Raw genomic sequence first — 25,259 nt, 5'->3', positions numbered from 1 at the left:
GGCCTAAGTTTTTGAGTTGTCCTAGTTTAAGGTGTACACCGCCCTTATTTAGCCTAAGTTGTTAAGTTGTCCTAGTTTAAGGTGTACACCGCCCTCGTTTGGCCTAAGTTGTTGAGTTGTCCTAGTTTAAGGGGTACACTGCCCTCATTTAGCCTAAGTTTTTGAGTTGTCCTAGTCTAAGGTGTACACCGCCCGCATTTAGCCTAAGTTGTTAAGTTGTCCTAGTTTAAGGTGTACACCGCCCTTATTTAGCCTAAGTTGTTGAGTTGTCCTAGTTTAATTTGTACACCGCCCTCTTTTAGCCTAAGTTGTTGAGTTGTCCTAGTTTAAAATACAGACCATACGTTGTATACATTTTTGTTTCATTTAGGTAGACAATTGAAGTAGGAAAGCTTTGATTATTCTTTGATATGCAACTGTTCAACATTGAATATGTAGAAGAAAATCAGATGTCTAGGCGAATTTAACCAGTTACATGTTTTATTCGAGTGGTCGTATAAGGCGACTAACGTGGTGCTCCAACTACGAAGGAAATTGTAGAAAGTAAAACTCATTTACTGCTTCCATTGCGACATTTCCGGCCCCTATTCCTTCTTTTCACTTATAAATACGTTCTTATTTCGATAAGGTGATGTCTCTCTAAGCACCACTGATTATCTAGATGTCAGAAGTATGTAGTAACAATTGAACATAACGAAACAAGCACAAACGATGAAAAGTGCACAAACAAACAAAAATCAAGTCAGCCGTTGCTGTAACCCTCGGCAGATTTAACAGTCCTTGCATTATTCGAATGTATAAATACATCCATAAGTTAAGAAAGAAAGTTATCTAATTGTTTTTATAGATTCTGGCATTTCACGAGAATATCACTTTCCCGCGTTTCGGAGAATAGCGGGAAATATTTGTCCTGTATACACGGAGTATATGAGGGCAGTTGCCTGTCTCCTGCAGAGGTTTTGACCAATCAGATTGAGGCACATGCTAAGGGTAGTTTATGGGTACGTGTATGTTCAATCTAGCTTCGCACCTCGCACGGCGTAGTACAGCTTGAAATAAAATTATAGCAGAATTTTATGTTTATGTAACAGATGTATGTGTGGGCATCGTCATATTTAGGAAATCCCAGCATCAATTTTGTAAAAAAACTTAAGCATTGCCGGGCTGGTACACCTCCTGTCGCGCCGAATAAGGTTTTCAGGTTGGGTGGCGCGCTTGGTTTTACGTTTGTAGGGCGATGAACCATGCGAGGGTATATGTGGGAGGATTGTTTGTGTGTACGATACATGAAGTCAGGGTAGTTCTTTTCTTAATGCGTATTCATTATATTCATATTAAATTTATGAATAAATGCCGACTCCGTCCGTGCTTACAAATGTAGGTGTTGTGTTTGCCTTGGTACGTACATATGTATAAGGAGTATATAGAGGACAGTGATATTTTCTTGGGGAATCTATACTATTTCCTCTAATGGGGGATATTAAGGACGTTTTTCCCGTAATAAAAGCGTAAACATGAACAGTTTAGATCTCATAACCGATAACGCACTTGTTCCTTGTCAAAAATGCAGAAAAATTTAACCCTTCTTCGTTAGAGATAAACTAAAAAAAACCACACATCTACCTTAGATATACATGCATTGGTTGAACACGTTTAGACTTATCGGTTACGGTCTGTTCGGTATTGTCACTCATTCGTGTTCTCCCCATGCGTCCTGTACTACCCTTTAGCTTGCTACGCACGTGGACAGGTACATTTACCAAACACACGTTCATACAGCTAACTGATCTATCAGCTGTCAAACGCAGGAACATGGCGGTCCCAAACTCCAAGACAGAATTCAAAATACCGAACTCTGCCAAAGGGGAATTCGTCAGGAATAAGTCAGTCTTCCGCGAGTGGTAAGCATACTTATCAAATTTGTCTCAATATAGCATCGAGTGTGTTAATATACGATCAACATTTGTTTGGTGTCTTCTGGTATAAAACTTTCCCTTTGATAGATACAACCAAATATATCATATACGTCTGTGACCTAAAGTTATAAACAGAACTATATACTATTCTCAAGTTGAGCATATTCAATGCTAATTACACATGCTAAAAAAAGGTTATCTCGCTTAAAAGCAGCTGTGCTTCAACACATAATGATGTACTATATACCTTAGTGCTAGCATAACAGCAGGCAACAATGATAACGCTAATAACACGAGCGTTCTAGTTTTTCATCTGACCATAGTTTGTCACACAACGGTTACACATACCACCGTAAGGGATATGTGGGGTGGATAATCAGTAAGGAGATTATAAACATAGCTGTAACGACTACGTCATGTCATTGCATCGACATAAAGGCGAGACATATACTGTACCAGCATGGAATTGAATAAAATAACATTAAATAATTTCTTTGTAATACCCGATTCTATACTATTAGTCTTACTGTTGTTATAAAAATTGTGTACGCCAGAGTTCAGTATACATGAGAAATGACAATGTTCCGTACATACACACAAATATATCTTAGCATCGGAAATCCGACCCGTCAAACATTGATTTGTACAATGAAAATAAAACTTTGTCGTAATTTATTAAAATATTTTTTTCTTTTTGTAGGATTACCGGTAAGTGACACGTCAATTTATTGTACGATGACGTCATAAGGATTCCAGAAATAAATAAAGTAGGTATTTAAAGAGGTGTTGCGAGCGAACTGCAGCCAGTCGTGATCAGGTCAACGTATCTGTATCGTAATACTCAGCTAAGTGTTGGACACTGTTTATCGTTAGAAGTCAACAAAGATGAACTTGAGCAACACGCACGATATTGCATCTATAACACCTGCCAAAAATGAACTACACTGCACCAAACAGCGGTTTAGTCCTTCTAGCACCCATCGGTGATGCAAGGGACTAAAAGGGTGGACATATAAACTGGTATAAACTACTGTTAAAACAGAAATTGGAATCGGAAAACTTAATTAGATGATTTTGAAATATTAGAGAAGTACTGGTTCAAGATAATAATGTATGAAACGTGTATATTGTTATGTACCTTACCACTATTTAAAAGGTGTACAATGTGCCCTTGAGAGTTGCGGAAAACCTCGGGTACTAATTCGACATTTACCAACGGTGGTTACACCTGTACCACCATGTATCTTGAAATATGAACGTAAGGCACACAGGTCGCGATATTAAAGTTCCTCCCATTTCTATATGACACTAGTGACCAAGTCGCCAAGTCGACTTGTGGATTGAAAAGATTGAACTGTCTTGCATACATGTATATACTTTAGCAGTTTTGTACGAATTCAAATCCACCATAACTTAAGAACCAGCTATGTTAGGAATCCACTTTTAAAACACACTTCTAACTGTCATTCTCGTTGTTAACCAGACCTGCAGTTAGATACATGTACCTTTACTTAAAGGATTTTCCGGGAATGGTCTTTTCGTTTGAGTTTATTAATCTATTAAAAATACAAGATGCTATTCAATCACAATTATGCGTTTAGCAAATTATTTTAATTAAAACCAACTCTAGAATGATCTGTTGTGTATATCGTCTAGATAGTATAGATTTTTGAATATGTTTTCTTTCTATTTTCTAAAATATCTATCTCATTCTGGTTTAAAATGGTGTTTATATTCCTATTTTGCAACTGAGTACTCCATAAAGAGTGATTATTTCTTGTCTTGGCTCTCACGTGTACAGCTGATGGATCGTCTGGGTACAAGTCGGAGTCGGGGAGATATCACCTGTACGTGAGCCTAGCTTGTCCCTGGGCTCATCGTACTCTGATCGTCAGAAAACTCAAAGGGTTGGAACAGGCCATCTCATACGATGTAGTAGACTGGTTCCTTGACGGAGAAGGTTGGTCTTTAACGGACAAGGTATGTAGATTGTTGAACTCGCAGTGTTTTTATATTTTGTACTCCGTAAAGGAAATGACGCTGATCTCTTTTTTTGCAATTTCTTTTCCCCCTTAAACATTCATACGATGCACACTATCGTAACTTATAATGTTTTCATTGAGCCATGTTCAAACTTACTCTTATGTCAGAATTCCATACTTACAGCGATACACCTACACATTTAATAAGTGTAAGACATTAATTTTCATAGTTTTCTGTCATTTTTTAAAATGGTTGTTTTTCCTTATTTCTCGCCAGTTAGAAACAACGTGACTGGCTGCTAATATAGACACATTGTTTTCTGACATAAGATCGCCGTATTAAGTCACGAACTACTGTACCGTTATATTTACCTCTCCCCTTTAATTCTGCCACTTAACCAGGTTAATCTCGGGGATTTTTGCCTTTGTTTTGTTTAGAACGTTCCATGATGTTAAAGAAGTTCATACAAAATTCCATATAAACCCTATTTCGAACGCCCTACACTGAATGCAACAGTAGCATGTTTGTCATAAAGTAAATACACGACCGTACTTATACTAATATGTTTACCTCCCATATCATTATACCAAGATTTCTGTCACTCCAGTTGTGTAAGGAAATTATATGAATACTAATATTGTTTTATATACACATTCAGAAGCCTAACTGCACGTTGGACACAGTCAACGGTTGTTCACGCATGCGGGATATATACTTAAAAGCCAACCCAGGTCAGTAAAGATCACTTGTATTCATAATAACTGAGATCTGTATTTTTACTGAAGCATTCAATGTATAAAGTCGTTTTATCATGTCATCATATCTTTAATGTTACAATTTGTACATATGAATGACATAGATAAATATATACATGTATGTATATTACTCTTGCGAAAAGTGTTGTACAACACTTGTATCATATGCTGACCACTTGTGCAATGTACATTGTCCCTCCCCTTGTTCTGTTGTATTTAATGTCAGTTGTAATATTACTATGTTAGCCGACATTTGGTCACTGTTATGACACATATCAGTTATTTTTTCGTCCTATTATAAGCTATAGCGACACTGTCACACTAATTGTTACTTTACTGTTCTGTTGTAGATTATGCCAACCGGATCACCGTTCCCGTCCTGTGGGATAAACAAAAGAAAACAATTGTAAACAACGAGTCAAGCGAGATTATCCGGATGTTAAACTCAGAATTCAATGATTTCTGTGCCAGTGAGAAACAACGGAAGTTAGATTGTTACCCAGAATCCCTCCGGAAGGAAATCGATGAAGTAAACGAGTGGATATATCCGTGCGTTGTTTTCATTAATTAAAGAAGTGAAATTAATATAATTCAGTAATCATGATTTACGTGATGATCCCATCCTTTAATGTGTCGATTGTTGTATGTTATGTACATTATATGCTTTCAAGACATCGTATCTTCAGTTCTTCCCTTCTCTAAAGTCCAGACTTTTTCTTATATGATTGCTCTAGTTTTGAAAAAAACACGTGGTATATAAAAACTGTTACAGGATGATCAACAATGGTGTGTACAGGAGCGGTTTTGCCACATCTCAGGAAGCCTATGACGTAGCAGTGCGCGAGGTGTTCAAGGGTCTTGATAGGGTAAATATGACCCCATTATAAGACGAAAACCAAACATTAAAATGATAATTTCCCGTCTCCCTTTTAATGGTCAATTGACATTATCAATTATCTATATGATATTCCTTGCATTAAGTAAGGCCACACTGTCAATTGAAAATGCTGTCTTAAAGTCCACAATGCTACTACAGATATACCAAGAACAGTTGTCTTGCATTTTTGTTTCTTTGTTGCTACAGGTTGAAGATATTTTGTCTAAAAACCGCTACCTCACTGGAAGTAACCTGACAGAAGCGGATGTCCGCCTTTTCACAACCCTTATACGGTTTGATATGGTCTACGTAGGACATTTTAAGGTGAGTACCGTACTAAATACTGATTGACTTTCTTTTGGTCATCAGTATATAAGAGACATGAAATGTCTTCAAAGTAACAAATGAACAATTCGAAATTGAAATATTCCTTTTCCTTGTTTGGTGTCGGAGGGTAGGTGATGATGATTCAGTTGGTCACATCTACACAGATGTACTTAGTTTTATCTTCATCGATGCCCAAAAACGTTTTAAAAAGGTTTTTGTTTTTATATTTTTCCAGTGTAACAAGAAACGGATTGTGGACTACCCAAATTTGTGGGGATACCTAAGGGACGTGTACCAGATCCCGGGGGTCGCTGACACCGTAAACATCGAACATATTACTAAACATTACATGGTGAATAGCGTACCCCTAAAGTCGTGTATGCCCACTCTAGGTCCGATGGTGCTAGTCATATTACCCGGTCTATCACATATCTGAAATCACTATTGATACGTCGCTTCTACAAGACACCATCTGGCGAGTTACATCTTATTTTGCACCAAATGTAGAGCCATATATCATTTTACCTTTAATGGTAAATCGAATTCTACTTTGCACTATATGGTTAATCATTTATAACTATAAACTACTCCTTGTTCGCGTTCAGAAAACCCTCGATTTGGAGTCATACACCGGCTAACTCTATATGATTCACATACACACATAATGAATATAGGCGAATTGAGTGAATTTGTGTTCAATCGTGATAATAGAACTAAAATATTCCAGGTATACAGGCTTGACTTTGATATCACCGTATTTCCTCTCCTTACAGGGAAGTCATGCAATGATCAACCCCACACGAATCATATCCATTGGACCAGACATCGACTTTACCACTCCTCATGGCAGGGAGACCATGTGATACTTACGTATCAAGTATCGTGTTTGGAACGTTTTTATGACCACGTGACACAATAATCAAAACACAACGGTGACATTAAATTTCATAATGTAAACGGATATTTCTCTAAATTGTTGAAAATTTGTAGATATAGGAAGACTTTTTTTCCTAACATACTACAGCATTGTAACAGATGGTTTGCGTGAATGTTCTAACTGTAAACATATTTTTCTTGCTTAGCAATCCAACATGGCGGTACACAGTAATCAAAATGTGGAGTTGCAAATGAACATTCAGAATTTGAAAAAAACACGCGGACGTCATTGAAACGTCTTATATGTTGTATATTATATTGTGAGTGAAAAAATTACTATTCTAAAAGATTTTGTTATGTTTTGTTTAGAATGCAATTTAAATATCTGAAAATATCTTAATTTGAATTAATATGTGTACAATGTTTTATCAAAATAAATAATTTGGTTGACATGTTCTAAGATAAGTAACTGATGCTGACATCCCGTTACCACCTCAACTCCTTTTGTGAGGAAGGCTAACATAAACAGTCCAATGATCAATTGCATTTGCTTCTTTCACGTGCAGCTTCGTACAGTATTCAACTGAGATGTTAATTTAGTAATTCTCCACGCCTTCCTGGCAACTTCATGCTACCATATAGATAGTTTCTCATTTTAAATATCTGTTAGCATTTAACAAGGCATACACATGTGGTATAAATCACTTATTGCTTAATTTGTGAATGAAAATGGTCAACAGAAAACAATGTGATGATAAAATAAAGGTGAGGTCATTTTCCCCCCATATGATGATTACTATAAACTACCAGATGACAGGTTTAACATTTTAACTATCATTTTAAAAGAAGTAGTATAACTGTAATTCTATGAACAACCGGTGAACAGTGTTGTAAAGAAGGAACTTATCAGATTGGTTTTTCTATTCCATAGTATTACGTATATAATGTATTTCAAGAAGCTTTTCGTTTATTTGTCATGCTGTTGAATTTTGCAGAGGGACTTTGTACACCATTTAACTATTAAACTATAAAATTGATACATGTTGTCTTTCATCTCTTGTTAGAGCTAGAAATAGAAATATTGGCTGGGGACTAGCAGTGCTGGTTATTGAATATAAAAGAGACAGAGCAAATGCATCTTGTACAATCAGAACTCACTTGCGACCCATTCGACCTGCAACTAAAGCTTTTGAAATGGATTTTTACTTTTGATAATTCAATCAGCACGAAATATTAAACGGCTGAACAGATCCTCGACTGTGTAATTCATTTTGGTTTTCTGTTGCCATTTTTAACCTTACTTGATATGAATGGTAATGGAAGGTTAATAACCTAACTTGAAAATGCATACTTAATCACTTATACTTTAAAAAGCGTTAAAAAAGTTATGTTACACCAAATGTAAAGAAAAGACAACAAAAACCTGCAGAAAAATGCTATATCTTACCCAAATGTTCCGTGAGCGTTTTCTATCGATTGGTTGATTGGTTTTACGTCCGTTTCACTATCGAGTAGTTCGAGTATCCACCAGATGAAGAAGAGACAGGAAAATTAGTAGAAATGATACAGTATGGAGTAAAGGAATAGAAAAGGAGGAGAGAAGGAGCCCTCTATCCTACAATGTATATGTATTAACGTATACCTGTATTTTTTGTAAGACGACTCCTAGGCCTAATGTTTGCCTTTACCTAACACTAATCCTTCTAAATGTCTGATAAAGAGAGAATAGTTCTAACGGTCAAAAATAAATCTCATTCTATCCTCTGTGTCGGCGTTATCACGTCTTCTCTTTTTCGAAAAATTCGGAGGGATCGTGCATGGATGGACAGTTCTCACACGGGCCACCATTTATAGTCCCATCTGACATAATGTGTTAGTGGTTAGTGGTTAGAGTCATGCAGAGGCTGTTCTGTTGTTGTTCGTTCATGTAATCCGCTCCTCATCATTCGTCACTTAAAATAAAGCTAACTGTACTTTATAAATGTCCTCTTTCTTATATACCTCACCATGTCTGTCACTTAGTTGTGTTCATCGTTCCGACATTTTATGATTTTTAATGTATAGTGTGATTATAAGTAAGGGTAAAGGGGGAAGGAGGTATAATTGTTACGATTTATTATGTGGGTGGGGAGGGTGGCGGGTGTGTGAAAGAAGTGCAGGGTACCATAGAGATGTGCCGATAGTGTTATGGACTGGGTCGAGTGCTAGTTGTGTGGACCGGGGAGGGATTGGAGAAGGTGGGAGAATCGGCATGGGATGTCTGTGGGGGTATATAGGAATACTTTGGGGTTGGAGGGTACATGCATGTGTTGTGTGCTCATGTACGCAACTCTATGCATGTATTGTGCTCGATTAGATATATGATCGCTGTGGGGTAGAAAACAGTCCTTTATATGAACGGAACTTCTCGCATGTGGCCAGAACACATGTTTCAACTTTCTTACATTTATTTTATTTTTGATTGATTTATAAAATTGATGTGGGTGTTTTGATTTATTGTTAATAAACATGTATTTTTTATTTATTTAAGACTCGTTTATCCCGTTAGTTCTAGCGCTTTTACAAATGTATAACAGATATACAAACTAAACAAGCCTTAAGTGAACTTGATCCTCTACAGGTGATTGGTAACATGCAGCTTAACAAACATACTATAGTAGTATAAGATACGTTACCGTAGACTTTATCATAGCAAGCTAACCGAACTTGATACAAAAGTAAAAACCACCATATCACATGCAGTTAACACTTGACACAGTAGTATCAGGTTTAATATGAAGCATACAAATCTTGACGTGTTCGTCTCCAGTAAATTATCACAAGGTGCAAAATATCAAAAAGTATTTGGTACTTTATAATTAGACTTGATACAGCGATACGGACATTGTTAAACGGTCAACTGACCAGACTTGATCAAGCGTGGTCAGGTATATCAAGTGTAATGAATAATGCCAAAAACGAGTAGTAGGGTAGATACAATATAAATGTGTGAAAGGTAAACAAAATATTGCATACGGTGGCCGAAATAATTCTACCTAGACCTTCCGTTACTCCTTGTAACCTGTAGTGTATAGATGACTTGCATGTTCTTTCTCACGCGAGGTCAATTACTGTACTGTTTATACATAGGCTTTATACAATAGTGTATGGATAGCGATTCCTACTATGCTCTATTTTGTCACCCAACGATCATAGGTTTCTATATAGGTCGTCCAACCTTTATTTTAAAAAGGTTTGCAAGGTTTTACAGCTGTAGACTAGTTTTATGTGACCGTACCAAGGAAAGAGTCTCCTTCAATGTGAAATCGCCCTATCGCGGGGGAATTCATACGCAAACAGACAGTCTGTCGTGTTTTTTCGATCAATAAATCAAAAGTGTACAAACACACAATTAACATAGCTAAAACTCGAATGTATAGGATACTTTGGTCATCATGCTGTACGAATGAGTGTCGAGAAAGATCAATAAAATTATGCATTCTTGACAAGTATATTTACGTTCCTATCATTGCTGACAGTATCAGAACCTAACTTAGTATAACCCATAAATCATCATCTACTCTATCACATGTTACCATATTGCCGATCCAGGGCGATATCGACAGAGGATAAGCAGCTTAGCAAGTGAGTACCCAAGGCCCCGTGACGTCATTTGTTGCGTGCGTTCTAGTTGTTCACTGAACATATGTAGGATATTCACATCATAATAAAAGGCACTGTTGATCGGTTAACTGTTCTGCGTGCTCTACTGATCTCTCTATCCAGTGTAACACATACGTTCTAGCTTTTCAACTTACCATACCCCGCCTACAGAGTGTATATAACGGTAACAATTTCTCTGTAGAATGTGTTAATTAAACAATGACATAAAGACTGTAAAGTATCACTACTTTTTCTGAGATATTGTAACTTATTGGTATTATAATATAAGATGAACTATTTACTTTGAATAGTATAATATAAATGATTTCGAAAACAAGTTGCATTATTATGATTGCTGTAATTATGTATAAAATAGTGTTATGCCTCATTATATAACAGACTGTCTGATTTAATTAAATTTACTGCAGGACGGGGAATAAAACACCGTGTATCCGCCACGCGTTCAAGTTTCTCCGGTGATATTTTCCTTATTCGGAGCATGGTACATGGATTCGGACGACTGAAGCAGACGACAACAATTGTGTAAAACACTGATGAGCATTTTCACTGTTTGTTTAATCTTCTTATTCGATATCATAATATAGCCCCGTACATCATCATCATCATCATCATCATCATCATCCTCACAATCATCATCATCATCATCATCAATATCATCATCAGCATCACTATCTCATCAGATCCTGATCCTAAACGTTCAAACTATCGTTCCTCATAGCCACCATCATCATCCTCAACCTTATTGTCATCATCCATACAATGCGTGTCATCATGATTAATATGGAGAACCCAAAGAATCGTTTTCCCCTTACACAAGTACTACATACGTTTGTAGCTGTATTTTATGAGGCAGTCTTGGTGTTGTGGGTATAATAACTAATAATTCTGATCTGGATAATTTACGAGTCATAAATTTTTCTTTAAATAGTTGTGTTTATTTAACATTATCAAATTAATTATGTACACTATTATGATTACCAGGAAATATTTCTTAGGTAATTTAATTATACCGTACAAGTGAAAATTTAATACGGAGAGTGCAAAAGTTACACATTCTTTTGTCAATTAACTATATACTATATATATATAAACATTATCAAATAAGAGACACAAGTGGAAGAAAAAGAAATATTATAGAGACAGATGACATCAGACTAATGTTCAAAGTCAAAAATAACCAATTTATAAAGTAGCAAATTGAAATGTGAATTAGGCAAGGCTCTGCAAGGTATCCCCCCCCCCCCCCTGAAAACCCTTATAATGATAAGTTGGAACATGATATACAATTTCCATGCAACCTTGTTAAAATGAACTGGTATGATGATGATGATGATGATGACAAAGAAGTTAAAATATGAGACCAAACTCATGTTTCAAACCACGTAAAGGTAAAGACATATATATCAGAGTATGTTACTGACAATTGAAACAAATGCCTACTTTAACATTCACACAGTAATAATCGATGTATCAAAAGCAATCTTTTGCAGGCAACTATAACATATGGAATTCTTACAAAACGACCATTCTGTTGTAGTTAGGTTAGTTTACAAAGGCGGTGCTTGTGTATCTATGAATATATCACTAACATATCGTCTGATAATGAACTGCATGGCATTATTGACCACATTGGTGATATCACAATGGTTAATAACTAACTAAAATAAAAAGGTGACACGTGTTGGTAGATTTAAAAAGAGACTACTTTACAGTCTTTCAAAATAAACACAATAGTGAGGGTCATAACCAATGCAATAACAGAAAAATGTTCTGTTTATATAGAAGTAAAACATCCCTCCAATTTTAAATTTAGACATATTGTCCGTTGGCACAGAAGAAGCACACAGCTCTTTCCACATTTCATGTACGTGTTATTGAAACCTTTTCTAAAAATATGTGAACAGTTACATCAGAGACCATTTTGATTTTAAGCAACAGCTTCTAAATCATATGCACGTGGGTATAAACTAGTACGCATATACGGTGTAATCCCACTGCATGTCGATAGAGACCACCTGCAGAATCGAGGATTTTCATCCTTGTCTGCTGCGTAGAAAACATCCTGGCGTTATTGGATTTAACACGTTTCTCATTCGTGTTCTCCCCATGCGTCCTGTACTACCCTTTAGTAAACAAAGCTTGCAACTCACGTGGACGGGAACATGTACCGTGACGTCATCAAACATACATGTACCAAACGTACGTTCATACAGCTAGCTGATCTATCAGGTGTCAAACGCAGGAACATGGCGGTCCCAAACTCCAAGACAGAATTCAAAATAACCAACTCTACCAAAGGGGAATTCGTCAGGAAGAAGTCAGTCTTCCGTGAGTGGTAAGCATACTTATCGAACTAGACTCAATATGCGTGTGCTAATCAAATGTACAAAACTGTTTCATATCAAATGGAGTCATGTTAACGTGTCGCTCTATCAATATTTGCTGTTCTGTAACAAGATATCCCTGTAGGCTAACATCATTTTATAATGTACATCTACGATCATACATTTGTTTGATGTATTCTAGTATGAAAATTACTTATTTGATAGGTACAACGGATTAGATTATATACGTCTGTGACATACATTATATGCAGTACTATTTAGTAATCTCAGGTTGAACATATTCCATGTAAATTACACATGCTTTAATCAAAAGTTTTTTTGCTTAAAACAACTGTGCTACAACACATAAGTATGACAGCAGACAATATTGATAACGCTAATAACGCATGCGTTCTAGTTTTTCAACTGACCATTGCTTATCACACTACGGTTATAAATACCTCCGTAAGGGATATGTGGTGTGGATAATCAGTAAAGAGATTATACAGTTTTGTATGAAAATCACTTAATAGGTTATAAGCAAAGCATTTATCGGTTGGATGTGATGTACAAGTTATTTTTACAGGGATATGTCTTGAGACGATATATATCATTAACATTGAATACAAGATTTAAAAAGTCATGGACATGAGTAGTGTTTGCATTCATGCTATACTAATTGGTGTCATTCATAAAGTAATATGCAGTTGATGACTGTTGTTTGTTATATTGACATGGCCTTGTCGATATAATGACGTATATATATTCCCGTATATCATTTCGTTATAAAGACATAGCTATAACGACTACGTTACATAATTGTAACGACAAATAGGCGAGACATATGCAAGCATTGAATTGAATAGCAAATATTGAATAATTTCTGTGTAATACGTGATTCTATACTTTTACAGACTAAATGTTTTTTTTATAGACATTGTGTACGTCAGAGTTAAGTATGCATGAGAAAAGGTCATTTTCCGTACATTAACAATGTACATACACATAAATATATCTCAGCCTCGGAAACTCGACCCGATAAACATTGATTTGTACAATGTAAATAAAATGTGTCGTAATTTCATTAAAAAACATTGTTTTTCAATTTGTAGGATAACGGGTAAGTGACACGTCAATTTATTGTATGGTGACGTCATGAGGATTCCAGAAATAAATAAAGTAGGTATTTTAAAGAGGTGTCGTAATACTCAGCTAAGTGTTGGACACTGTTTATCGTTAGAAGTCAACAAAGATGGACTTGAGCAGCACGCATGATATTGTATCTATAACACCTGGGAAAAATGAATTTCATTTCACCAAACAGTGGTTTAGTCCTTCTAGCACCCATCGGTGATGCAAGGGACTGAAAGGGTGGACATCTACACTGGTATAAACTACTGTTAAAACAGAAGATTGATTCGTATAACTTAATTAGATGAATTTTAACTATTAGAGAAGTACTGGTTCAAGATAATACTGTATAAACCTGTATATTGTTATGTAACGTACCACTGTTCAAAAGATGTGCTAGGTAATTGTGCCCTTGATAGTTGCGGAAATCTCGCGTACTTAGACATCCACCAGCAGTGGTTACACCTGTACCACCATGCATCTTTAAAGATGAACGTAAGGCACACACGTCGCGATATTGAAGTTCCTCCATTTTCAATGTGACACCAGTGCCCAATTCGACCAGTTAATTGAAAAGATTGAAATGTCTTGTATACATGTATATACTTAAGCAGTATTGTACGAATTCAAATCCAGCTGCGTTAGGAATCCACTTTTAAAAATAACCTTCTTACTGCTATTCCCGTTGTTAACCAGATCTGCACTTAGATACCCCCACTTAAAAGATTTTTATGGAATAGTCTTTAAGTTCGTATTCATCTATCTATTAAATTGTGCTACTCAATCACAATTATACGTTTCGCAGATTATTAATTAAAACCAACCCTAGAATGTTCTGATGTGTATAGCGTCTAGATAGTGTAGATGTTTGAATATGTTTTATTTTTTTATTTTTGTGGGAGATATGGACAATTTTGAAAGCTGCATGAACTATTACAAACAAAATAACAAACAGTAAAATGGCGTTCATATTCCTAGCTAGCAACCGTGAGCACGATAAAGAGTGACTCTTTACTCAAATGTAGTATCTGTTTGATTCTTGTCATGGTATGGTTCTCACGTGTACAGCTGACGGATCGTCTGGGTACAAGTCGGAGTCGGGGAGATATCACCTGTACGTAAGCCTAGCTTGTCCCTGGGCTCATCGTACTCTGATTGTCAGGAAACTAAAAGGACTGGAACAGGCCATCTCATACGATGTAGTAGACTGGTTCATGGACGGAGAAGGTTGGTCTTTCACGGACAAGGTATGTAGGTTGTAGAACTCGCACTGTTTTTACATTTTGTACTCCGTAAAGGAAATGACCTTGACCTTTTCGCAATTTCTTTTCCTCCTTAAACCATTCATACGACGCCTACTATCATAACCTATAATATTTTCATTGTACCTTGGTTACTCGTATGTCAGAAATTGATACTTATATCGATACACTTCCACATTCAATAACGTGTAAGACATACATTTTCAGAGTTTTCTCTCTTTATATACGATGGTTGTGTTTCCTTTTTTTTTTTACTCCACTTAGAAAACAATGTGACTGGCTGCTAATATAGACACATTGTTTTATGACATAAGATCGCCGTATTAAGTAACAAACTATTGTACTGTTAAATTGCCCGTTGTAAGTTAAATGGATTTGATGGATGGTAATGCCTCTCCCCTACAATTCTGTCACTTAACCAGGAAAATATCTGGGATTTTTGACGTTGTTTTGTTTTGTACATGATGCGACAGTAGCATGTTTGTCATAAAGTAAATATACAATCTTGCTTGATTATACCAAAGTTTCAGTCATTCCAGTCAAGAAAGGAAATTATATGAATACTAATATTGTTTTATATACAAATTTAGAAGCCTAACTGCACGTTGGACACAGTCAACGGTTGTTCACGCATGCTGGAAATATACTTAAAAGCGAACCCAGGTCAGTTAAGTTCATGTCACCATAACGTTATTGTTAAAATTTGCACAAACGAATTACATCGATAAATATATACATGTATGTATATTGATCTGGGGGAAGTGTCTTTCTGTTATACTATACTTGTACAATAATGCTTTGTTGAAGACTAATGAATACCGGGATATTTCGTCCAATCAATTTTTTCTACCTTTTGCTAAAACCCATTTTCCCGTTGTTAATATCGCCGTTGTTGTAGATTATGTGAGCGCTAATTTGGTCACTGTTCTGACAAATCTCAGTTATTTGTTCGTCCTATTATACGCTATAGCGACACTGTCACACTAATTGTTACTTTACTGTCCTGTCGTAGATTATGCCAACCGGATCACCGTTCCCGTCCTGTGGGATAAACAAAAGAAAACAATTGTAAACAACGAGTCAAGCGAGATTATCCGGATGTTAAACTCAGAATTCAATGATTTCTGTGCCAGTGAGAAACAACGGAAGTTCAATTTTTACCCAGAACCCCTTCGGAAGGATATCGACGAAGTGAACGAGTGGATATATCCGTGAGTTGTTTTCATTAATTAAAGAAGTGAAATTAATATCATTCAGTAATTGTGATTTACGTTATGATCCCATTCTTTGTGCCGATTGTGGATTTTATATTATGTACTTTTTATACTTTCAAGATATCGCATCTTTAGATCTTTCCTTCCCTTAATTTCAGACCTTTCCTATTATGATTGTTCTAATCTGTTTTGAAAGCACACGTGATATACAAAAAGAGTTTGTTACAGGATGATCAACAATGGTGTGTACAGGAGTGGTTTTGCCACATCTCAAGAAGCCTATGATGTAGCAGTGCGCGAGGTGTTCAAGGGTCTTGATAGGGTAAATATGACCCCATTATATAACAAATCCTAAATGTTAAATGATCATCTTACCGTCTCCCTTTATATTATTCCCTGCCTTTTTAATGTCGCATTGTCAGGCATAACTGTTTCATAGGATCCTTCCTATTGACACAAAAGAAAAGCAAGCTAATTAAGCTCCGTTGTAATAATTTTGTTTTTGTACGTTGTTTTTTTAAATTCTGTCTTTCTGTCTTTAAGTCCACATTATTGGTACAGATATAACAAGAACAATGGTCTTGCATTTTTGTTGCTTCAGGTTGAAGATATTTTGTCTAAAAAACGCTACCTCACCGGAAGTAGCCTGACAGAGGCGGATATCCGCCTTTTCACAACCCTTATACGGTTTGATAAGGTCTACGTAGGACATTTTAAGGTTAGTTCCTTACTAAATACCGGTTTTCCTAATTTGATAATCAGTATATAAGAGACATTTAAGGTCTTCAAAGTAACAAATGAACGATTCGGAATTGGAATATAACTTTTGCTTGTTTGGTGTCGGTGAGAAAGAATAATGATTGAGAGGGACACATGTAGTTAGTTTTATCTTTAACGATGCCAAAAACGTTTTGAAAATGGCGTGCTTAATATATTTCCCCAGTGTAACAAGAAACGGATTGTGGACTACCCAAATTTGTGGGGATACCTAAGGGACGTGTACCAGATTCCGGGGATGGTTGATACCGTCAACTTCGAACATATCACTAAACACTACATGGTGAGTAGCGTACCCCTAAAGTCGTGTATGCCCACTCTAGGTCCGATGGTGCTAGTCATATTACCCGGTCTGTAATATATCTGAGAAAAAACACCTATTACGTCGTCTTTACAAGACGCCCTCTGACTAGTCACATCTTGATACGGCACCAAATGTAGAGATGCACATAATTTTATCTTAAATGGACAATCGAGTTTTAATATACACTATATGGTTAATCAATTATTACTATAAACTGCTTCTTTATTCGCATTCAGAAAACTCTCAATGTGGAACTAAACAAGTCTAGCTCTACAGGTTTGACTCTGATATCACTGTGTTTCCTCTCGTTACAGGCGAGTCATGAATCGATCAACCCCTCACGAATCATATCCATTGGACCAGACATCGACTTTACCACTCCTCATGGCAGGGACACCATGTGAAACAAGTATCGTGTTTGGAACGCTTTTATGATCACGTGACACCATAACTAAACACAACTGTGACATTAAATTCGACAATGCAAACGGGTATTTCTCTGAATTGTTGAAAATTTGTGGATATTGAAAGACTTTTCTTCCAACATTCTACAACATTGTAACATACTTTTTACGTGAATGTTCAAATGGAAAACATGATTTTCCAGCTTAGCAATCCGACATGGCGTTACACAGTAATCAAAATGTGAAGTTTCAAATAAAATCCAGAAAGATACGCGGACGTTATTAAAACACACATATGTTTTTGCTTTCTGGGCTTAAGAGTTTGTAAACAATTTCTAAAGATCCTGAACTACCCTAAGATAGATAGTGCCAATTGTGTAAAATAGTTTATAAATGGATGTCTCATATGCTGTATGATATATTGTGAGTGGACAGATATTATTCTAGAAGATTTTGTCATGTTTTGCAAAGAATGCAATTTAAATATCTGAAAATATCTAAATTTGAACTAGCATGTGTACAATGTTTTATCAAAATAGATAATTTGGTTGACATGTTCTAAGATTGGTAACTGATATTGTTACCTGTTACCACCTCAGCTCCTACGTGTGGGGAAGTCTAACTTTAAACAATCGAATGGTAAACTGCAACTGCTTCTTTCACGTGCAGCTTCGTACAACATCGTTCATTTAGTTATTCTCTAAGCCTTACTGGCAACTATATTTTGCCAGATAGATATTTTCTCATTTCAAATATTTGTTGGACATGAATAACGGCATAAATATGTGGCATAAATTACTGATGTTTCCATATGTGAATTACAATGGTCCGCAGTATACATTGGAAGGTGATGATAAAAGTACAGACTCGTTCATTTGTCCCCATATGGTGATAAGTATCAAATACAACATGACATATATGAGATATTGATAAGCATTTTTAAAGATATTGTATTGCTTAAATTTTATGAACAACCGGTAAACAGTGCTGAAAAGAAGGAACGTATCATATAGGTTTCGATATTCCATGCGCATATAACGTATTAAACAAATTATCTTGTAAATTTGTCATGCCGTTGTTTTTTGGAGAGGAACTTTATACACCATTCAATCATTAAACCATGGAATCGATACATCATGTCTTTGTAATTTTTTAGAGCACGAAATCGAAATATTGGCTGGGGACTAGCAATATTGTCTATGGAATATAAAGGAGACGGATCAAATGTATCTCCTACAATCAGAACTCACTTGCTTCCCATTCGACCTGTAACTATAGCTTATGAAATGGTTTTTTATTCTGATACAAAAATCGTTAACTAATTAAAGCAACATTTTTTTTTATCATAATAGGCTAAGCAGTTCTCAATTGTGTAATACATTGTGCGATTTTGGTTGTCTGTTGTCATTATTTAACCTTACGTGATACGAATGAAAACGAATGGTTAATAACGTTACTTGACAATCCATACTTCATCACTTGCAGTTTAAAAGAATGTTAAAATGAAGTTAAGAGACACCAAACCAAATGGAAAGACAACAAAACCTGGCGTAAAATGCAAAGTCGAATCCAGGTGTAGCGTTTCCTATTTCACAGATATGTGACATAAACAAGCCTTAATTTAGTTTGATACTCTTCAGGGTATTGTTAACTTGCAGCTTAACAAACATAGCATAGTAGAATAGGATACCTTACCGTAGGCTTTATCGTAGCAAGCTAACTGAACTTGATACAACACAGTGCAAGGCAGCATATTACACCTAGTTAATTAACACTTGACATAGTGGTATCAGGCATTTCATTGAATATCCGACGAAAAAAAATCTTGAAGTGTTTGTCTCCAGTAAATTATCACAAGGTGCAAAATATCGAAATGGGAAAAAGGAAGTATTATGTACTTTATAATTAGACTCGACACAGCGATACGCACTTTGTTTTCATGGTAAACTAACAAGACTTGATAAAACGGGGTCCAATATATCCACTGTCATGTTTAATGCTGACATGGGTAATAGGGTAGATGCAACGAATGGTAAACGAAATATTGTACTCTTTAAAAATAATTATTCCTAAACCTTCCGTTACTCCTTGTAGTCTGTAGTGTATAGATGACTTGCATGTTCTATCTCCCGCGAGGTCATCTCTGTACTGTTTATACATACGTGTACACACGTGCTCATGTTCTAGACTACACCAGGTATAGCACTAGGCTTTATACAATAGTGTATGGATAGCGATTCCTACTATGTTCTATTTGATCACCCAACGATCATAGGTTTCTATATAGGTGGTCCAACCGTTATTTTAAAAAGGTTTGCTTGGTTTTACAGCTGTAGACTAGTTTTATGTGACCGTGCCAAGGAAAGATTCTACTTCAATGGGAAATCGCCCTATCGCAGGGGAATTCATAAGGAAACAGTCGGTCTTTCGTGGTTTTTTTTCGATCAATAAATCAAACACAATAAAACACAATTAACATAGCTCAAACTCGAACGTATAGGATACTTTGGTCATCATGCTGTACGAATGAGTGTCGAGAAAGATCAATAAAATTATGCATTCTTGACAAGTATATTTACGTTCCTATCATTGCTGACAGTATCAGAACCTAACTTAGTATAACACTTAAATCATCATCTACTCTATCACATGTTACCATATTGCTGATCCAGGGCGATATCGACAGAGGATGAAGCTAAATATAGCTAAAACTCGAATGTATATGATACTTTGGTCATCATGCTTTACGAATGAGTGTCGAGATAGATCAATATAATTATTACCCCTTTGAGAAAAATCTAGGAATCTGATTGGTTAAAAACTACAGTGTACCAAACCGCATTCGTAAATCTAAAGGGGTATACGAAACTCTCGGGTGGTATACGGTCATGCCACGTGATTCTCAGCAGTAATACGGTGGAATCACGTGCTTTTACAAGGGGTATACGGGGTCACGTGTCTTTGTATCTTGCGGACGATAATGGGAGACAACTCGCATTCGTCGTCTGCTTCTGGCGATGTTTACAAAATGACAAAACGTTTCGCTTCGCATACTGATGAGGAAGTACTCGCCAAAAGGGCCAACTATGTGCCACAAAACACTCAAAAGTCGAACAGACGAGCGGCAAACATGCTGAGGCCGTATTTAAAAGAAAAGAATCAGGAAGAACAGTTCGAGGAATTTGATAAAACGAAACTAAATGAGGCAGATCTACTGTGCCATTTTTATCTTGACACCAGAAAAGTTGACGGGGAACTGTACAAAACCAATATAAAAGACTCAAAGGGGTAATAAATTCGTTACAGGAAATACGCAACCCTTTAGGGTCATACCATCCCGTATACCCTGCCAAAAATCCGTGTAACTAATAATATGCATTGGTGACACATATATTTACGTTCCTTTAAATATTGACAATATCAGAACTGTACTTAGTATAACAAATACATCATCACCTAGAGGATAAGCAGCCTAGCAAGTGACAACCGTAAACAGTACCCAAGGCCACGTGACGTCATCTGTTGCGTGCGTTCTAGTTGTTCACTGAACATGTTATTGAGATATCCACACCATTATATTCTGCAGGCTCCACTGATCTATACATTGTAACACATACGTTCTAACTTTTCAACTTATCATTATCCGCCTACAGAGTGTATGTAACGGTAACAATTCCTTTGTAAAAGGTGATAATTAAGTAACGACACAAAAAAATAAAATTGTTATTATGAGATTGAATATTTACTGTCTGATTGAACTAAATTGATCGAAGGACGGGAAATAAAACACCATTTATCCGCCATGCGTTCAAGTTTCCCGGTCATATTTCCCTAATTCGGAGCATTGTATAAAAATAAACAAATCTTAAGATGCACCAAGTCTGCTGGATAACCGAACTACTCGGTAGTGAAGCGGACGTAAAACCTATCAATCAATCAAGATGCATGGATTCGGACGACTAAATGGTGCAAAAAGACTGATGAGCAACTTCGCTGTTAATTAATTTTCTATTTCGGTATGACAATATACCCCCGTACATCATGATTAATATGGAGAAAACAAATAATCGTGTTTCCCTTCCACAGGCGCAATACATGTAATATATTCAGGTTTGCAGCTGCAGTTGAGGAGGTACAATCACTTATATTTCTCGGCAAGGCGATTTGGTGTCAAAGATCGACAACCTGGAGTGTGTACGAGCCATAGCATTGTTTTCTTACATTATTTTGTTTGTTAACACATATCACATTCACCATGGTTACTAGTAGGAAGACCGAACGTTTTTGTAGTTAAATCATGTTTACTAGTAGGAAGACCGAACGTTTTTGTAGTTAAATCATGTTTACTAGTAGGAAGACCGAACGTTTTTGTAGTTACATCATGGTTACTAGTAGGAAGACCGAACGTTTTTGTAGTTACATCATGGTAACTAGTAGGAAGACCGAACGTTTTGTAGTTAATGTGATTTAACAATACAAGTGAAACTCGAAAACAGTGAAAACGTCAATGCAAATATAGCATATTATTTTGCCAATTAACTTCTTTCTATATTAAGAATGTATTGAGAGGAAGATTTTTCGTGTTTTATCCTAGTATTATCGTTTTTGCATGATAACAAGTAAGTGACATATCACAAATAACGGCGGCTGGATAGGTGTGCTGTTGTTTACTGACGTCATTGGGCGTGGGATTCAGACATAATTGCAAAAAGTAGGTAATTAATGACATTTTGCGAATCGAACGAGCATGCTATCTCATTAAGACTAATCGTTATTAGGTGAAAAATGAGTGTCGTGATGCTCAGCCAGAGGCGTTCGACTATTAGTAAATCATGAAAGGTGTGCAAAGTAGCTACCATTACTTTGTTATCGGTGACACATGGATCGGTGAATTTTTGTCGTTGAAGTATGTACTAAGTACTGGTTCCTGAGCAGGTTTGACTGAAATTGTCTTTGGTGAAATCATTATGTTAAACTATGATTATAAAAAGTGTTTGTTTGTAGCATATGATCATAGGATAAATCTACATTCTTATTTTGGTCATATGAACAATTCTGGGTGCTGCATCACAACAGATTAGTATGTGCCCTTTTATTAACGAAAGTTTATTTAGAGGCGAAACTAAACCTAAAAAAACATTATATTCACGTTATGTTTTGATAGAAAAATAGCAATATTTTAGTACTTTGTTATTATATTCGTCCTTTGATACCGTGTGATACGTAATGTAATGTACAAACAATACGTGGAGATGTGAACACAACACAGTTGCATATTTTGTAGCTTCGGATATCTAAGATTCGATTTACTTCATGCTATTTGATTAGTTCAGTTATTAAAATTGTCATATTAATGTGAATATTGAAATTCATTATATCAGCTGAAAATTAATAGAATAACAATGTTAAATAATGATGATTTCAAAATAAAAATGTAAAAGGATTGGTTAATTAAATTCAAAATATAATATAATATAATTTACCAACGTCATAGGTTGTTAATGACGTTTACATCGCTTTGTTAATTGCTGTAACAAAACGAGTGATTCTACACTCACTTTGCTTATTTCACGTCATGGTATGACTCTCACGTGTACAGCTGACGGATCGTCTGGGTACAAGTCGGCGTCGGGGAGATATCACCTGTACGTAAAGCGGCCATTTCACCAAGGATTGTTTTGGTCCCGATAGTACCCGATCCCTTTTTTGGTCGATCGGCAGCATTTTTGCGAAAATAGTCGGGAACCTGCGAGCACTGTCGAGCACTACCCTATACCTTCGAGGAAGATCTGGCGCGATCGCCTCAGTCCTCCGAGGATTGGATACCGAAAAAGTGATCGGCTACTGTTTTTAAACATGTTAAAAAACAGTAGTCGATCAAAAACCGTCGGCCCGTGGTCGTCTTGGTCGTCCGAGGGTCCCCTGAAGGTACCCTTGTCACGCCCGCCCTCTGAAGCTTTCATATAGCCTCTGTCGCTCTCTGCCGAGGGTCGTGCATATTTTCTAGTGTAATAACATTTTGCTGTGCTATGGCAGAACGAAGCTGTAGAGCTACAACAAGCCCCACCACTGCTTGTTGGTCCATGACCTTCCCTGGCTGGTCAGAAAGTGATGAAAGGCTTCGATGTGGCTCGATTTATATAGTCGGGCCCCAAACACACCGATCTCCGGCCGAGCTAGGCAAATTTGGTCGGCCGAAGAACGTCCGAAGATCTTTTAAATCGTCCGGAGACCGTTTACTTTCGGCTTCCTACGGCTCCCTGCGTCAACATACGCCTACATTCGGCAACTCTCGCGCGAAGAACGGCGGGCATCTCTCGCGTCCTATCTCGGCCGAACAACGCGCGAAGATCGCTCACTTGCGCGCGAGAAGCGGGTCTCTACCGGGCCTTTGCCGTGTACCTGCGGGTACTCGCGCATACTTTCGCATACTTCCGCCCCGGAAACGTGTCGATCGCACGAGGAATGTCCGTGATTCGTCCCCCGCCATGGTCCATTGATCGGGACTCAATCGGGTCAAAAAAGGGGACGATTGGAGGCGATTCCGGACGATCTGGTCCAGATCAGGCCGATTGGAAAAAAACAATACTTGGTGAAATGGCTCCTTAGGCCTAGCCTGTCTCTGGGCTCATCGTACTCTGATCGTCAGGAAACTCAAAGGGCTGGAATAGGCCATCTCATACAATGTAGTAGACTGGAGCTTTGACGACAAGGGATGGTCCTTTACAGGTGACACGGGTCATATGAGGACGTGCTTCATTCAGTAAAGGTGTGAACAAAGTGCTTACTATATTCACAATACACATGTTTAGATCCATCTGAAGTGACAGGACATATATGGTTTTGTAAAAGAAATGCTTTAATGTGTATCCAAATGAAATAGTTTATTATATAAAACCCTGAGTATCCAACCTTTAAATACAGTAGATTTCTCTTAATATCACTTCCCATTTGTCAGAGAAAAACATGATATTAACAGAAACATGACATAAACAGAATACATATTTTCTGATGTTTTTCATCCCTCAAAACCGGAAGTGAACTTAGTCAAATGCCTAAGTGATGTGGCTCTACGAAGAAGATTGATATTTTGTAACTAACCTTGTTCTTTACCCTAGTTGAAATATAGATATAAGTAACTAAGTATAGAAATAAATATATTATTTGTATTTCATTTCAGTATGCAGTTACATTTCATATAGTTAGTAGCAAAATGACGATCAGTACGATTGTAATTATGATTGTTTACTGCAGTAGTGATGTAGGCATACAAGTGTTTGGCTGGTATTCTGCATCAAATTCAATTGTAAACATGAGACTTGGTAAATATTCACTTATATCTTGATATATATACTGTTCTTTCGCTAGTAACATCTTTTTATAGGTTAATTTCCTTAGATATTTGCTGCAAGTGTGTAATCGAAGATAGTACACATGTTATAATTA

General features: G+C 36.6%; 2 protein-coding genes and 1 pseudogene across 2 annotated transcripts; all 3 read left to right on the top strand.

Annotated features, from left to right (window-relative positions):
• Positions 1-1,682: 1,682 nt before the first annotated feature.
• Positions 1,683-7,771, top strand: LOC110460647 (glutathionyl-hydroquinone reductase YqjG-like). Its single transcript, XM_021513680.1, has 9 exons — positions 1,683-1,901; positions 2,617-2,624; positions 3,718-3,896; positions 4,558-4,630; positions 5,005-5,203; positions 5,427-5,520; positions 5,739-5,855; positions 6,094-6,210; positions 6,632-7,771. Exons 1-9 carry the CDS (start codon positions 1,708-1,710, stop codon positions 6,719-6,721), a joined length of 1,071 nt encoding a protein of 356 aa, XP_021369355.1. The 5' UTR covers positions 1,683-1,707; the 3' UTR covers positions 6,722-7,771.
• Positions 7,772-12,446: 4,675 nt separating this feature from the next.
• LOC110460633 (glutathionyl-hydroquinone reductase YqjG-like) lies at positions 12,447-18,939 on the top strand. Its single transcript, XM_021513657.1, has 9 exons — positions 12,447-12,732; positions 13,834-13,841; positions 14,921-15,099; positions 15,705-15,777; positions 16,127-16,325; positions 16,557-16,650; positions 16,930-17,046; positions 17,272-17,388; positions 17,724-18,939. Exons 1-9 carry the CDS (start codon positions 12,560-12,562, stop codon positions 17,811-17,813), a joined length of 1,050 nt encoding a protein of 349 aa, XP_021369332.1. The 5' UTR covers positions 12,447-12,559; the 3' UTR covers positions 17,814-18,939.
• Positions 18,940-23,393: 4,454 nt separating this feature from the next.
• LOC110460659 overlaps positions 23,394-25,259 on the top strand; it is a 10,190-nt pseudogene continuing 8,324 nt past the window's right edge.

Source organism: Mizuhopecten yessoensis, unplaced genomic scaffold, assembly GCF_002113885.1.
Source record: "Mizuhopecten yessoensis strain PY_sf001 unplaced genomic scaffold, ASM211388v2 scaffold10447, whole genome shotgun sequence".
In the NCBI taxonomy this organism is placed as follows: domain Eukaryota; kingdom Metazoa; phylum Mollusca; class Bivalvia; order Pectinida; family Pectinidae; genus Mizuhopecten; species Mizuhopecten yessoensis.
The sequence above is the reverse complement of the archived record's forward strand: the minus strand, read 5'-3'. Positions and strand labels throughout refer to the sequence as shown.